The sequence below is a fragment of the Antedon mediterranea genome, chromosome 9 (assembly GCF_964355755.1).
Source record: "Antedon mediterranea chromosome 9, ecAntMedi1.1, whole genome shotgun sequence".
Lineage (NCBI taxonomy): Eukaryota > Metazoa > Echinodermata > Crinoidea > Comatulida > Antedonidae > Antedon > Antedon mediterranea.
Window position 1 is genome coordinate 24402223 of NC_092678.1, and position 15582 is coordinate 24417804.

The window sequence follows — 15582 nt, forward strand, 5'->3', positions numbered from 1 at the left end:
GAATATGCTTAAAATCTGCAGGTAAAATTTAAGCCGCTTCTTGCATGCTAAAGTAACCTTATGCAATGTATGGCTGCTAATGAGGAGCTGACTGTGATTGGTTATTGGCCTTGAACCTTTTAGTCTTAAGGTTAAGTATTGTCAGTCCACACTATACAGTTGTAAAAGTATGGAATGCAAACATGGCCAAAATACTGCACTGAATCTTCTTTTATGAGAAGTATTGAGGGATTTAGCTACTGGTGTGTGTACAGTAGGATTGATTCGAACAAAATCAGTTTTTTTTTCTGCCGGTTCTCGCAGAATATTTAAAAATTAGCTTGCCTTTACAATATGGGTACCAGCAAACAGGTTCTGTCATTTATTGAACATAAATTATGTTAATGTTAATAATTAATGTTATTTAATGTGAACATTATTGTTATATGTTACTGTATAATTTTAAGGTTTAAGGCTTACTGTACACAGTATTAATATTAAAATATAAATGTTATCATTGTTATTGTACGCAGGTGTACAGTAACTATGAATTTGTAGTTAGATAGTTTGGTTTGAGATTATAATAACGTCTGATGTCAGCGTTAGTGATGACATGATCAATTATTGAACAGTATCAATCATACTATAATAAACAAGCAAAATTTTAAATAAATTATTTATAAAAAAACAGTTTAATAATTCATATACTTAAGCCGATGAAAAAAACACCTCTAAACAGGTGTTAGAGTACTGTAGTAATGTATTATGATAGAAAATTGTGAAATGCTTACTGTAGAATAAATGAAACTAGAAATAAATTGGAAAGAAAAATTAAGAATCTAAATTAATATAAAACTAGAAAGACACTCCGAGAGTGCATACCTCCGCCTACTGTAAAATTCTCCTACATAAGATTTCTCCGGTTAAAAAAAATATATATATTTGTGTGTGTGTTAATGCTGTTTGTGATTTAGGCTAATTTCACTACAAGCATGTGTATGCGAGTTTGGTGTAATGGTTATGTAACAAGCCTTTCAATTAACAATAGCTTCAGTTGACTAACAATAGAACAGCAACGCGAAAATCAAACGAGTGAATTTGAACAAAAATAGGTGCACATTAAATCGAATTATGTTTTTAATTTACAAATCACATAACTCTTGCCTCTTCTTGTACAAAAATGAAGTTTTTTGGACAAGTAGTTCTTGAGAAAAAGCAATTTTAGTTTACATGTTAATTAAAGACTGCTCACCGGCTTTTTAAAATTCTGCCCTATCTTTTAACACTAGCAGGTCTGAATAGTATACTAAAAAGGTGGTCCAGAATTGGGACCATGGTCCCAAATGGTCCCAAATATCTATCCGTATATTCATTTTGGTATAGATCTTGTAATTACTTTTTGAGTAATCCTGCAACAAACACAAACAGACAGACAAACCCACGCGATCGATGACATATACCTCTTTGGCGGAGGTAAATAATAGACCAATACAAGTGATGGCATAGTGAGTGCATTGATCAACCCTATGTACCAAATCAAGTGATGGCATAGTGAGTGCATTGATCAACCCTATCAATCAAATTAATTTGAATTAATTGATTAATTAGGCTCATTAGATATTGATTCTAAATTCAATTGGAAGTTCTGACATTCTTTACATAATTTGAAGCTACTGCACTTAATATCACACACAATGCATATAAGTTTATTCCAAAATGTTACTGTAGCTGATTTTAAACCAGCCTACTGGATTTAAGGCAGGTATAGACAGAATCAAATGATGGCCATACACTAGTAGTAGTAGTAAGACAGGTATAGACAGAATCAAATGATGGCCATACACTAGTAGTAGTAGTAAGACAGGTATAGACAGAATCAAATGATGGCCATACACTAGTAGTAGTAGTAGTAGTAAGACAGGTGTAGACAGAATCAAATGATGGCCATACACTAGTAGTAGTAGTAGTAAGACAGGTATAGACAGAATCAAATGATGGCCATACACTAGTAGTACAGTAGAAGTAAGACAGGTATAGACAGAATCAAATGATGGCCATACACTAGTAGTACAGTAGAAGTAAGACAGGTATAGACAGAATCAAATGATGGCCATACACTAGTAGTAGTAGTAGTAAGACAGGTATAGACAGAATCAAATGATGGCCATACACTAGTAGTAGTAGTAAGACAGGTATAGACAGAATCAAATGATGGCCATACACTAGTAGTAGTAGTAAGACAGGTATAGACAGAATCAAATGATGGCCATACACTAGTATAGTAGTAGTAAGACAGGTATAGACAGAATCAAATGATGGCCATACACTAGTAGTAGTAGTAAGACAGGTATAGACAGAATCAAATGATGGCCATACACTAGTATAGTAGTAGTAAGACAGGTATAGTCAGATAAACGAAAGAAAGAGCTGTTTCTTGCAAGTTCAGTTATTGCAAGAATTTTTTGTTAATGTAATGCGTCCGTATAATATGTTTTATGTTTATGCTTAGGACTACAAAGACAAGCCACTTTGGCTTCTGTGTATCTTAACCCATAAACTTTGTAAAATATTGAATATTGAATAAATGTTTTTTTTTATTTTTTTTTTAAATTTTATTCAATCAAAACCAACAGCGATAAATACCGCCACTAACAGGTTTGAAACATAAAACAATACAACATCAAAAACGGTTAACAATAAAATACAGATAAAATATATATATAAATATAAAACATAGATTGGCATGCCATAAATAATTTCAATTAAAACAGGTTATGCAGACTGCAGAATGTTGTTGTATTCCATTATAAAAGAAACTATTAATAACGGCGTTGTTTTCATAGGCCAAAATGTCCTTAAACTTGGAAAAAAGTGTGATGTGCCCAAATATTGGTAGTGATAGATATTCCAAATATGGTAGTGCTAGTAACTACAGTATGACATCATCATGTCCATCACAATCCAGAGAGAGCTTTTTACTGGTACAGTAGAATGAATTGGAACTGAAAATAAAATGAAAATGTGACATTAATACTGTGGATGTGATCAGTGTAGAATTGTTGCAAGCATAATGTATGTTAAGCTGTAGTTGTCTACATTGATCTTGCTTACGTAGTGTGCACTAGCAGTAGCATTTAAACAAGGCTTGTCATTATACTACGCACTCACACAAACAATTTATTTTGAGTTTTAAGGTTAATGTCGGGTTTGGGAAGACTGCGATTGTCTCAATCAGTTGAGAATGTCTCAAGCGATTATCAACAAAGTATGGTTGAGTCTAAAAGTAGCAATTTTATCCTCTTTAAAATGAAAACAAAGTAGAGAAATGTCACGTTCACTTTGCAGTATTGTTCTGTATTGATTGGACTTGATAAGGGGTAAATTTGGTATTACACAAAAAAAGAAAACTTAGAGAGGAAATTAGGAACACAGTGCTAAAGGCTAAACTATCATTTAAGGCAATACATTAAGTATCAGTGACTTTTTCACAAACGCCTTGTATCTTTTTTGTTGTGAAAAAAATGTTTACATTAGATACAATAATCAACAATGTACTTGGACAATTATACCCACCCATTATGCACTGTACCATATATTTATTGAAGCTACACCTTTACAACACGTTCATTCACGGTGTGTTCTTACATTACAAATAAATATACAATAGACAACAAACAGATAATTGTTTGAGTGTGGGGTGTATGATAATTTTATGGTTTACCACTTCAATAGCATGGTGTTACTGTTAGTAATTTGGGCTTTAAAAAATGGTACCAATAAGAAGTAGACAGACTGACAACCGAAGCTGAACAGTAAGATGTTCTGTCAGCAAATTGTCATTATCTTTAAGTAATAAGACACTGAGTCACGTTGAGATATTCTGGATTATTATTATAATTTATTAGTAATAACGAAAAATCTTCCTTAAAGATTTGCCGTGTTGTGTTGTAATCCATTTTTTAAGAACGTTTCTTGTGAATGAACTTAAGTTATTGGGTAATTGTAAATTCAAGGGTAACCATGGGGACCATGTCAACAAGCTGTCATATAATGGAGCAAAATCTAAGGTCCTGTTCAGACGGGTTGAAAATTACAGCTTATTCCCGATGTGCGGTCGCGGGCGGCAATTAACTTTCGCCCTATGCTAAAAAAATTGAGGCAAAAAGTTCAACATACTGGCCACAAGGTAAATCAAACAAAATTATATTAAAGGGTATATTTGACAATATTTCCTTTTTCTCCCCATCACATTACAATCATTTATATTAATGCATGTCTTATTATGGTGATGGTGATGTACTGTAATTGCTGATGTAAATTCTTCATAAAATGTTTCAAACGTGCATTTTTAACTAAAAAGTGGCATTTAAAATGATGAATTGATTCTTGCTTGCACAAGTGTTAATTCATGTGCTGAAATATTCACTTTTGAATATGTAATGAAATTTATATTATCTTGCTTTCTTGCTCACATACAAAGTATCGACGAGCATACACCCGTCACAAATATTGATTTTCTAAGGATTACATTTTTGCGTTTAAGAACTCTACGGCTGGTAATGTTACGACGATGACTCAGTGGTTACGTTAGCAATATAAGTAGTAGGTAGACATAATGGCAATTCACTGCAGTATATCTACCATTACCAACGTGAATAAATGACGAACAAGCACACAATTTACTACGCACTCTACGCTCTCTGCATAAATCTTGAGTCATTTTATATCTCGTTGCTGATTTATGGCAGATAATTGGTTAAATTGTTTTATGTGTTTTTGTGTGGTATTTACACAGTGTGAATCATAGCGTTAAATCTCACCAAGTTTGATTTGTAACTTTATGTAAATACTTATAATTAATGTTCACACTTTACAAATATTTAATTTATTTGTTATTAAATTTTTGTTTTTTGTTATGCTGTTGTGTTTTTGGTTTGTCTCTGGAAACCTTTTTGAAAATAAAATAAATATGAAAAAAATATTTAGTTCTGCAATTACATACCATGATGACCACAGTATTTTAAAATTGCTAAATAAAACACAATGTTTAATCTAATAGTATTTAGTAATACTGCAGGCTCAATGGTTTAGTCTATTTCGTGCCTAGCTTACCTGGATAAACCGACATTGGCCTATTCTCTCCGAGAAGAGAGCTACAATTCGAATATATATAAAAAAAATGGAAAAACCCCTGTCATATAATGGTACATTCCATGAACCCTGCCCTCAAGTGGGAACATCCCAACATACCACCATCATCATTTCTTTTCGAGACATGGTAGAAAAGTAACAATAACATGTCTGAATGAAGAGCTACACTACTTTGTTAAGCAATGAGTGGAAACTTGAGCTCAATGGTTTAATTTTTTGGCTTGATGCATTGTATTTTGCAACATGTTATATAGACAATAGACTGCCCCTTTGTATTTTGTAATAAGAGGGTTATCTTAGGCTTTACACAATACAAACAACTATTGTATACTTTGTTGTATTATGACTCATCATACTGTATACTAGTATTAGTGGGTTTTTATATAGTTTTAATGTATAACCTGTAATATCCTGGTATTCACAGTTAAATCATTATTGACCAACCATGGTCCAACCAACCACATACTGTACAATGTGCAGTACTGTGCATTGTATGTATTTCGGGAAATTCGTATTCTCTAATCAAAATGTTTCTGTATCTAAAATTTACTGACGAGCGAAGAAAATGCAATTATTATTTCACTCATGTTGTGTGAACCAGTTTGTAGAGAAAGAAAATGAATATACTGTACTTGAATATTAAAATAGCAATCTTGGTGTAATGTAAATCACTTGGCCTATCTACTGCACTAGATTACATTGTGTGATAGCATAATTATACTATTTCTTGGTAATTGCCTGTTATTAAAATTGATTTGGCATATATCGCAAAGCGTTGGTTTATGCACTAGGCATCCATATTCCAAACCTCTTCTAAATTTTAGTTTGTTGTGTTTTTTTTTTCAGCGAAAATAGATTAGTTTCGAAATTATGAATTGCATAATTCAGAGATCATGAAAATGAGTTATCGCACAAGCGCTCGAAAATATTGGAGTAGCGCGAATCCACAAGTGCTGGAGACAATCTTGACAACGCACTGAGCAGGCTAAACATACATTTTCTGAAAAATTGTAAAGTTTATCAAAAAGTAATTCAATATTAGCATTAGTATAAATGGTTTGCACAACCATATGTCAATGGGTTTCTTTCTTTCGTATCTTTCCAGCAGTATTTAAGATGTTGTTTGTTCTACAGTCTTTATCTTCTCTTATCTAACAACAGCGCTACTCCCTGAGAATCCATAAGCTTGATCTGTTAGTCCAACTTCTGGAAACCAATATCATTAGCATACATTCTGAAGCACTGCCTACAAATGTTTAAGCCATACTTTCGGATAAGACCATGCCTATTGCCACATACACGACATGTCCTAGAGCCTGGGCCAAATTTACTATACTTAATTTTAATATGGAATATGATAACGACAATTTTTAATTATATTTTTCGTATGCCTTACATACAGTACACTGTTTATTGATCATTAAATGAGTGCTTATTGAAATATCAATTATGTCGCCATAATGAAAATGTATTTTTAATTGATTTTCATAGTTTTTTGCGTAATCTATTGTATCAAATAACCTTTGACATTTCTCTATGACCTTTGACATTTCTGGATGATGACTCATGTTGTGAAATGAACATTACATTATTGCGAGATAATTGTAACATTGTGAACACTGTAGTATGACATGATAATATTTACTAATTGTAATTTTATTCTGGATATCTATGCTGATAATGTAATTACAGAATGAAATTATAATAATAATAAGTGACATCCTCATAAAGTTTATGAATTTCTATTTCATAAAATATTCCAGGCATTTAATGTTAGTCCCCTAAAACATGAACAATTTATTAATATAAAAAGACTTTTTATAGGACATTTCACAGTTTTGATAAAGTTAATCACTTCCTTAGAAAAAAAAAAATGTTTTTAATTAATATTATAAAGAAAAAATAAACGATTAAAATTTCAATCAAAAACCCAATTGTCAATTTGACTTACCGTATTTTGCTTATAAATTAATTTCCCATAATTTGTATTTTTTCAGTAGTACCACTATAATAAAAACAAATTAGTAGACCTGTGTTAAGGTTAAATATTGTATAATCAATTTTATAATTTAAAAAATGTTTACATTAATGTATGAATCACTTGTACTGTTTAACTGTAAATTAAAATTAATTTATTCCCAGGAATCCATGCGTTAACCGCAGAAAATGTGACACAATTCATCGGAGAAGATGTGTTTCTTCCGTGTCCGGCCGCCGAAAACATCCTGCCCGTGGTGACGTCTATCGTCGAGTGGTTAAACGTGACAGACTCGGATTCGTCGGTGATCGTCAATTCGCAGTCTATGGATATGGGCAAGTACTTCATAGAGATACACAATGAATACAAATTGCGAGTTCAAGAAGTGACGTTGTTGGACAGCGGGACATACGGATGCAAAGTGTATGGTGACCTGGAGGTTGACAATATAACGTCTACTCTTAGTAATACAACTCATGTTCGTTTGCTAGTTCAAGGTAACTTATATTACAATTATTGTTTAACACAATCACTGATATATTTTCATTTCATTTTTTTGAAACTCTTTATTGTAGGTTTTATAATTGCTTGTGTGAAAATTCTATATCATTTGACAATAAGGTTTAGCGCAAACAGCTTGATTTCGCAAGGAACGTCATTGCACAGTGCATGATTCGAAGAGTTTGCGAGCAAACGTCACAATGCGTATGCACAAACAACAAATCATGTACTGTACGTACACACAACAAATCGCGTACGTACAGGTCGTGACGTTTGCTTCCAAACCTTTCCCACAATGGGTAGTGCACGCTATTTTCGATAAACCTTATTCCTTTAATACACTGTATTGTGTGACAATTCTTGTTCATCTTTATTTTGTGACAAAGTTTTAAACAAGGATTGTATCTTTTGTAGATCCTGAACCACCAACTAAACCACAAGAGGTTGCTAACCTTGTGACTCCAAATGAAATACAGGTGATGTGGGGGCCTGGAAATGGTCTTGATGTCTTGAGAGGATTCATTGTGGAAATCAGGTGAGTCAATGACCAAGCAAGTCTGTCATTGTCTGTATACATGACTTGAGTGCTTACCATAGCCAAAATAAAATTGTCCCATATTGGCAGATGTTTAAATAGTTAATGTGGGCATGACAACCCTGCCAATTCAAGTCAAAATAAATAAAAAAAGTATAAAAAGAAAAATAATAATAAAAAAATAATATAAAAAAGAAAGAAATAAATCCAAACAATCAAAACTAAAGCCAAACCATCTGTGAATACTGCCACCACACTGACTTGTAATAATCAATTTCTATCTGTAAAATGCTTGAATATAATTAATTTTAATAATTTGTGTTTTTTTCACAGGAGAGCTGATAATTCAGTATGGAGAAACCTAACAAATCAACGACAGGGACCAACTGCAATAATGGCCAAAGCTACTGACCTTGAACCATACACTGAGTACTTGTTCAGAGTGACCGCCCTCTTCAATGGCTATTCAAAAGTTAGCCCAGTCTCTGATCCAATCAGAACCAAACCAGGAAGTACGTCATTATCAAATATGTTTATAATTGAATAAATCATTTAAGCTCTGTCACAGACAAAATGTGATGTGCACATGGACATAATAATGTCATATCACTACCAAATTTAGTATATTACTACCATATTTGGTCACATCACACTTTTTTTGTCAAACTAAATTGATAGTGTAGAAAGAGCTTAATTGTTTGCGAGTAAGTGAATGTCTGTCATGTGATCAGTCACTAGTAGCAACCAAACACAAAGTCATGTGATCAGTCACTAGTAGCAACCAAACACAAAGTCATGTGATCAGTCACTAGTAGCAACCAAACACAAAGTCATGTGATCAGTCACTAGTAGCAACCAAACACAAAGTGTTCACATAATATTACCTACATTATAACCGTTGGGATACTTTCTTTTGAAACGAACAAGGCAACACCATATTATGGGATACTTTGCTAGGACCTGAAGGTGTCCCATTAATGGAATTTTATTGACCATATTATGGGATACTTTGCAAGGACCTGAAGGTGTCCCATTAATGGACTTTTATTGACCATATTATGGGATACTTTGCTAGGACCTGAAGGTGTCCCATTAATGGACTTTTATTGACCATATTATGGGATACTTTGCTAGGACCTGAAGGTGTCCCATTAATGGACTTTTATTGACCATATTATGGGATACTTTGCTAGGACCTGAAGGTGTCCCATTAATGGACTTTTATTGTATTAACAATATTCTTTTTTAGAAAAGACGGTTAATTCTTAGGAATTACTTTCTTAATATTTAGAGTCTATTCCTTTTTTTTGTGCAGAACCTTTGGCAGTAGCAGATGTTGTTGAGGCACACGCTATAGATGCCACTTCAGCTAATTTTACATGGTTGGCACCAGATGATGACATCAGAGGGGTGTTGGTGGGCTTTAGAGTACAGTATATATATTTTGAGGGGAGTAATATGGTGCTAGCTACTAAAGATGTATCGTACAATAACACGGTTAGTTCACTTGTAGTATAAGCTTAGTTCCCACTAAGATGCAATGCAAGTATGTAGTCTATTTCATGCCTTGCTTACCTGGATAAACAACAATAGCCTTATTCTCCTTGAAGAGCGAAATATACTCAAAAAGTAGAAAATTCAATGAACACCCCTCTCCACACTGCAAGCAATTTTAGCAATCATCATACGATGGATCATGAGAGCTTACTGTAGTTCCCACTTGGACGTAACATAAGTACATAGTCTATTTCGTGCCTAGCTTACCTGGATAAACCAACAATAGCCTTATTTTCCTCGAAGAGCGAGTATAAAGTTCAAAGTTGAACACCCCTTTCCATAAATGCACGCTGCAAGCAATTACGCAATCATGATACGATGGATCATGAGAGCAACAACAACAATCTAATACTAATAATGTTCTTTCTTTTTGTCTTAAGAGTTTGCAACAGAAAACAGTTGTTGATAATTTAAGGCCGGCAACAGACTACAACATCTCAGTTGCTGTAAAGAACAATGCTGATGAGAGCATTGCCTTTGGAGCATACAGCAGCGCTCTGTCTATCAGGACATTTGAATCATGTATGTATAGTTAGAAAGATGTTTGTTTTCATGTTAAAATCATTTAGCATCGTAAAGGGACTCATTGCTTCTATTTAGAATTAATTTCCAGATGTGCTGTCTGAATGTTGTTCGCATTTAGGCCAATGGAAATGAAAGATTACTTAAATCTAAAGCCCTGTCTACACGATCAAATGTGATGTGCCCATATATGGACATGATGATGTCATATCACTACCATATTTGTGCACATCACACTAGTTTATTGTATTTTTTCTTGCAGTGCCTGGACCACCAAGTAAAGTACAAGTAATTTACTATACTGACACATCAATTGTGTGTGCCGTTCTTTCTGTTCCTAACCCCAATGGAATTATCTTGAAATATGAGTTATACTATAGAAAAAAAGGCGACGGTATTTGGATACCCAAAGTAGATGATAAAATGATCTTCACCATTGAAAACCTAGGTAAGTACTTTATTTACCATGATTAAAACGTTCCTGGCTAGCAAGGAGTATACTTATCTAACAAGTTGTTTAGCATCAACAAGCGACAGGCTCAATTGCATCCAAATTAGGTGGTTACAATCAGTACGGAAAGATGTACCACCGTTTTATACTACTATATTAAATAAATACTCTTGGCCTATAAATGTATACACTGATACTAAACACTGTAGAACTGTACACTGTGTACATTAAGAATTGCTAAAACCTTTATATACTGTAGCACCCTCTATTAAACCATCGAAATTTTCCATGATGTAGAACCTTCAGTACAGAATCCTTGACCCTTAACCTATGGTATACATTTCTTAAGTGACCTCAGGTCATTCCACTGTTTCCAGACATGAGTCATGAGGATATTCCCAAGGAATGAGTCATACAGTAATCCCATGGGAAAATTCCATATTTTCACAGCTGTCTTGTGATAATAATGATAATGGATATTATGATGATTCTCCCTTTGGATGAGATGTTAAGCCATTGGTTCTCTGTGCATAAGAGTGTGTACAAAAAAAATATTGTGTACAGGCATTCAGAATTATTTATCTGTGGCCTGCGAAAAACAAAATTTGTTAAAATTCAACAAAAACTTTCAGAAGCCTAAAATCTTTTGAACGAATCATAATAACTACCGTATAGCGCCATCTGTCAATCCATAACCTGAGCAGGGTATAATATAATGTAGCGCCCTCTATTCACAAGAGCATCCTGAATGAGGTCATCATCAAAGAGTGGTGAGGTCACATCCAGTTTAGTCTCCATGCAGGATGTTCTGTTATGTCTAAGCTTACTTATCTTGAGACCTAGCGTTTCCTGCCGTAGGAAAATGTAACTTAAATTGTGAATGTGTTTTTAACGGTGAGTTGTCCTAAATGTCTTTAATTTATAAACACTCTTTATAGTAGTAAATTCTAATACTTGGATTGGAATATTATTTGCTTTAAATGCTGGATTTATAGGTTTGATTGTTAGTGTAATTTGATATATTTGTTCACACAGAAGTGAGTGAATTATGTTGTTAAATACTTTCTTTAAGTTTTTCAATTCTTTCTTTCGGTTTGAAAGTAGTATACTTTCTTTAGATTTCATACTTGCAGTTTAGTTGAGCTCTTTATTTATTAATACTTTCTTTTAAGTTTGATAATTTTATTTTGTCGACGACCGTACGGTTGCAGTTCTTGTACAACCACTCAAAACTTTTTTTTTCATACGCATCCAACAGCGAGTAACTTGCCAATTAAAGGATCGATAAACTATTTAATAATTTATCATGCTTATTTTTATAAACTAGGCCTAAGTCTCATTTGAGGCTTTGGGAGTGGAGTTGAAAGAGTCGTGTACAACCCTGGCACTTGGTTAGGAATGAATCGTTGTATAATGCCCTTGTTGTAGGATTCATAGTGGTGAACCTGCTGTCAAGTGAAATGTGTAAACAAATCATGATTTTAAATTAAACAAAAATCATTTTTTTAATCTTATGAAAGAGCGCATCACAATATACACTATGATAACATGGCGTTGTTGTTAGTTCATAGATCAGCCGTAGTAGGACTACACACCCACTGGTGTTTCACAGTGATCATCAATAAATCAAATAGTTCAAACATGGATTTTCACAGCCTGTTATTATTGACGCCTGATTAGTGCTTTGTCAATGAAGATTCATATTTGTATACAATCTACTTCACTGTTCAATGAGCATGGTTTTATAGGAATTATAAAATACTTTAGTGCGTTATCTTAGATTCGTACCTTGGCGTTCATTTTATAAAAGGTAATATTGAAATGCTTTAGTATTGGATAGGATTTTCCTTGCTCACTGAATGACCCTACAGTAAGGCACATTGGGCTGGTTTAGGCTTAGTTCCCACCCAAGTGAACCTAGATAGCTATCTGCCTGAATGCACCCATTAAAAACATTACAGTTATACCCCTTCACATCACCTAGCAAAACTCTGAAGTTGGCTCACACACGCCCACCATACAAAACGCTGTTGTCAACAACCATGTTTATGTAAACTCGGGAGTTGGCTAGGTGATGTGAAAGCAGTATTACTCCAGTGTGAACAGAGCTTTAATCTTATGGACACAAAAGATTGGTGGAGTGTGGGAAAAGTGTTAGCAGGTAAATGTTACAGACAATAGGCAGCTGTGTGAATGGTTTTTTTGTAAACAATTCAGATAGAATACAAACATAACTACAATGTGCATTATAATAATTGATCTACAATATTATCATAATGTATGCTGTTATAATTTTAGTAGAAAGAATTGTATAACTAGAGTCATTATGTTTGTACACTGTATTCCTCTATTCAAGGTCGTTTACAACTGAGTAATTTTTTGTTGTACTTTTAAACTTTTAGTCATTTTATCAATTTTGTTATGAATGCAGCAATTGATACAGAAAGAAGCTGAGGTCACTAACAATACCAATTTAAATTTGGTTCAGACTGTGTTCTGAGTCACTTCTCTGTTTTGTATGCCAACAAAATTAAAGGTTGTATGTATGTAAACTAAAGCTCTGTCTACATTATCAAATTAACTAGTAAGTTTGACACAAAAAGTGTGATGTGCCCAAATATGGTAGTGATATAACCAAATATGGTAGTGGTATGACATCATCATGTCCATATAGGGGCACATCACATATTGTCACATAAAGTTTGATAGTGTTCAAAGGATGAACAGACAAGCCAACACAAACTAATCAAAAAAACAAGAAATCAAATCAAGCCTGACAATTTGGTACTCATTCGTGGGCTGTCACGTCTTAAAGTATTTCCAGTGGTATGTAGTTTGGTACTCATTTGTGGTACGTATGTAGTACTAGTAGTAAACCAATAGTCTAGTCATTTTAACTTTTTTGAAAACCAGCAAATAGTATGATCATTGATCAGTATAAATAGTCGGCTGCCATTTTGATATGCTAATTACTTTGCAAATTGTAACTGTTTTCAATATGAAAGCCCATGGGCCAATATCCCACTCTAGATCTTAAAAAACATTCATATATGCCATCTAGAAGTCGAATGTTAAAGTATAAAGTTCGGGCAGCAATTTTGGATTTCTGCAATTCAGGTATCAATAGTGTAGCAGTTTTCGGAACTAAAAAAATGCATTAATTGTGGTGGATACAAATTCTGTTGTAAACAATTAGTTTGACTGAAGTTGTCTACTGTACAATGGCTTTCTGTAGTTTTCCTTGGAAGGGTGTGCTCTCTTTAATTTCTCCCAAAGCAGGACTTCTACACGTCAGTGGCTCTCCAATTATGTAGGAAATATTTAGAAATTACAGAATAGTAAATATTCATTAAACATGTTGAGTTAGTCATGGCTGATAAATTAATTGGAAATCAAATGATTATAAATGGCTAATTAGATACTGTTTGTTCAGACAAACCAGTGCATAACTAATCCGGGTCACTTACAAAAAACTTTGCTTTTACAGCCAGCAGAATGAATCACTTGTTTTTATTTTTTTAATAAATTCATTAATTTTTTAATCATTCATATCTAGGGAACATTTTGCCAGGGTAGAATAAGAAAATGCTATCATAATACTCATTGTTACATATTCATATAGCAAATATGCAGACTGAATTTAGATCAATAACCAATTTAGATCAATTATCAATTTAGATCAATAATCAATTTAGATCAATAATCAATTTAGATATATTTTCAATTTAGATCAATAATAAATTTAGATCAATAATAAATTTAAATCAATAATAAATTTAGATCAATAATCAATTTAGATCAATAATCAATTTAGATCAATAATCAATTTTTGCGAGTATCAAACGGTTATTTTTATCCTTAGATTTTCATTTTCTTTGAAATGCTTTTGAGTGGTACTTTCCGAATTATCATCCAAAGTACAGTAGTATATAGTATTTCTAAAGTTATTACAAGTATTAATTATCATATATGACAATAAATTAGACTTTTCTTTTCTTCACATTCACGTTTATATTGCAGTAATTCTTTGAATGCATTAGCTTGTTCTCATTTCATTAATGACTTTAATTTTTAAAATCTAATTGCTAATTTTCTGTTTCCCTTTTTGTTTTACTTTAGAATATATTTCCTGGTTAGTGATACTGTATTGATTTCAGAAAATTACTAATCATTTGAATGTAATTCTTTAAGGCTCTAGCAAATATTTGAATTAAGAGTCCTGTGGTGGTAACTCTGCAGTAACAATGTGGTTGGTAGCTATAAGTACACTTCCTACACCTTTCAATAGAGCAATGATCTTATCTTTTAAATTAACCCATATCACATAAATTGTGATGTTTTTTTAAATTATTCGGTACTAACAACATGTTTTGATTTTTTGTAGAAACTTTCCAAGAATACGAATTAACAGCAGCAGCTAGAAATTCAGTAGGTCTTGGACCAAGAGGAGAGGTACTTGACACCAAGACAGACACTGGCCGTAAGTAAATCATTTTTTAAACCGCTTTGTTTTTCAACGAGATCGAGGAAGAGAGATCTCTCAAAATATGGGAAACTCTCAAGATTATTGAGAGAATTGGAAGACCACTGCTAGACCTACCAGATTGCAAGAAGTATGCATTATACTTCTGTTCGTGTGCTTGGTCGACATTCTTCTTTGAGTGTTATTTCTACCTCAGACAGAAAATATGCAAACAGAGATGTAGTTACAGATATTTTAGGTACTTGTTTCTTATTGAGATATAAGGCTAATTTACACAGACGAGCGGTAACTTAGTGTAAGCGAAAAACCGTAAGCTTGTCCAACATATTATCTATCCATCCGCTCCGCGTTTTGTGTAAATGGTCATAAGGAATAACATAGGTTCTATATTTGTTATTACAGTATATAGTCAGTTGAAACTTTGA

At 33.2% G+C, this 15582-nt stretch overlaps 1 protein-coding gene across 9 annotated transcripts in view; it reads left to right on the top strand.

Annotated features, from left to right (window-relative positions):
* The window catches only part of LOC140059333 (putative receptor-type tyrosine-protein phosphatase mosPTP-1), a 53742-nt gene that overhangs the window by 9955 nt on the left and 28205 nt on the right, over positions 1 to 15582 (top strand). For all 9 annotated transcript variants that reach the window (XR_011847164.1, XM_072105213.1, XM_072105211.1 and 6 more), the window contains exons 3-9: positions 7273 to 7605; positions 8024 to 8144; positions 8478 to 8656; positions 9460 to 9641; positions 10082 to 10223; positions 10486 to 10671; positions 15059 to 15154. Coding sequence is in view for 8 of the 9 variants with exons in the window: in XM_072105213.1 (XP_071961314.1) it covers positions 7273 to 7605; positions 8024 to 8144; positions 8478 to 8656; positions 9460 to 9641; positions 10082 to 10223; positions 10486 to 10671; positions 15059 to 15154 (1239 nt within the window). In the remaining variant the exon portion in view is untranslated. The remainder of the gene's footprint in view (positions 1 to 7272; positions 7606 to 8023; positions 8145 to 8477; positions 8657 to 9459; positions 9642 to 10081; positions 10224 to 10485; positions 10672 to 15058; positions 15155 to 15582) is intronic.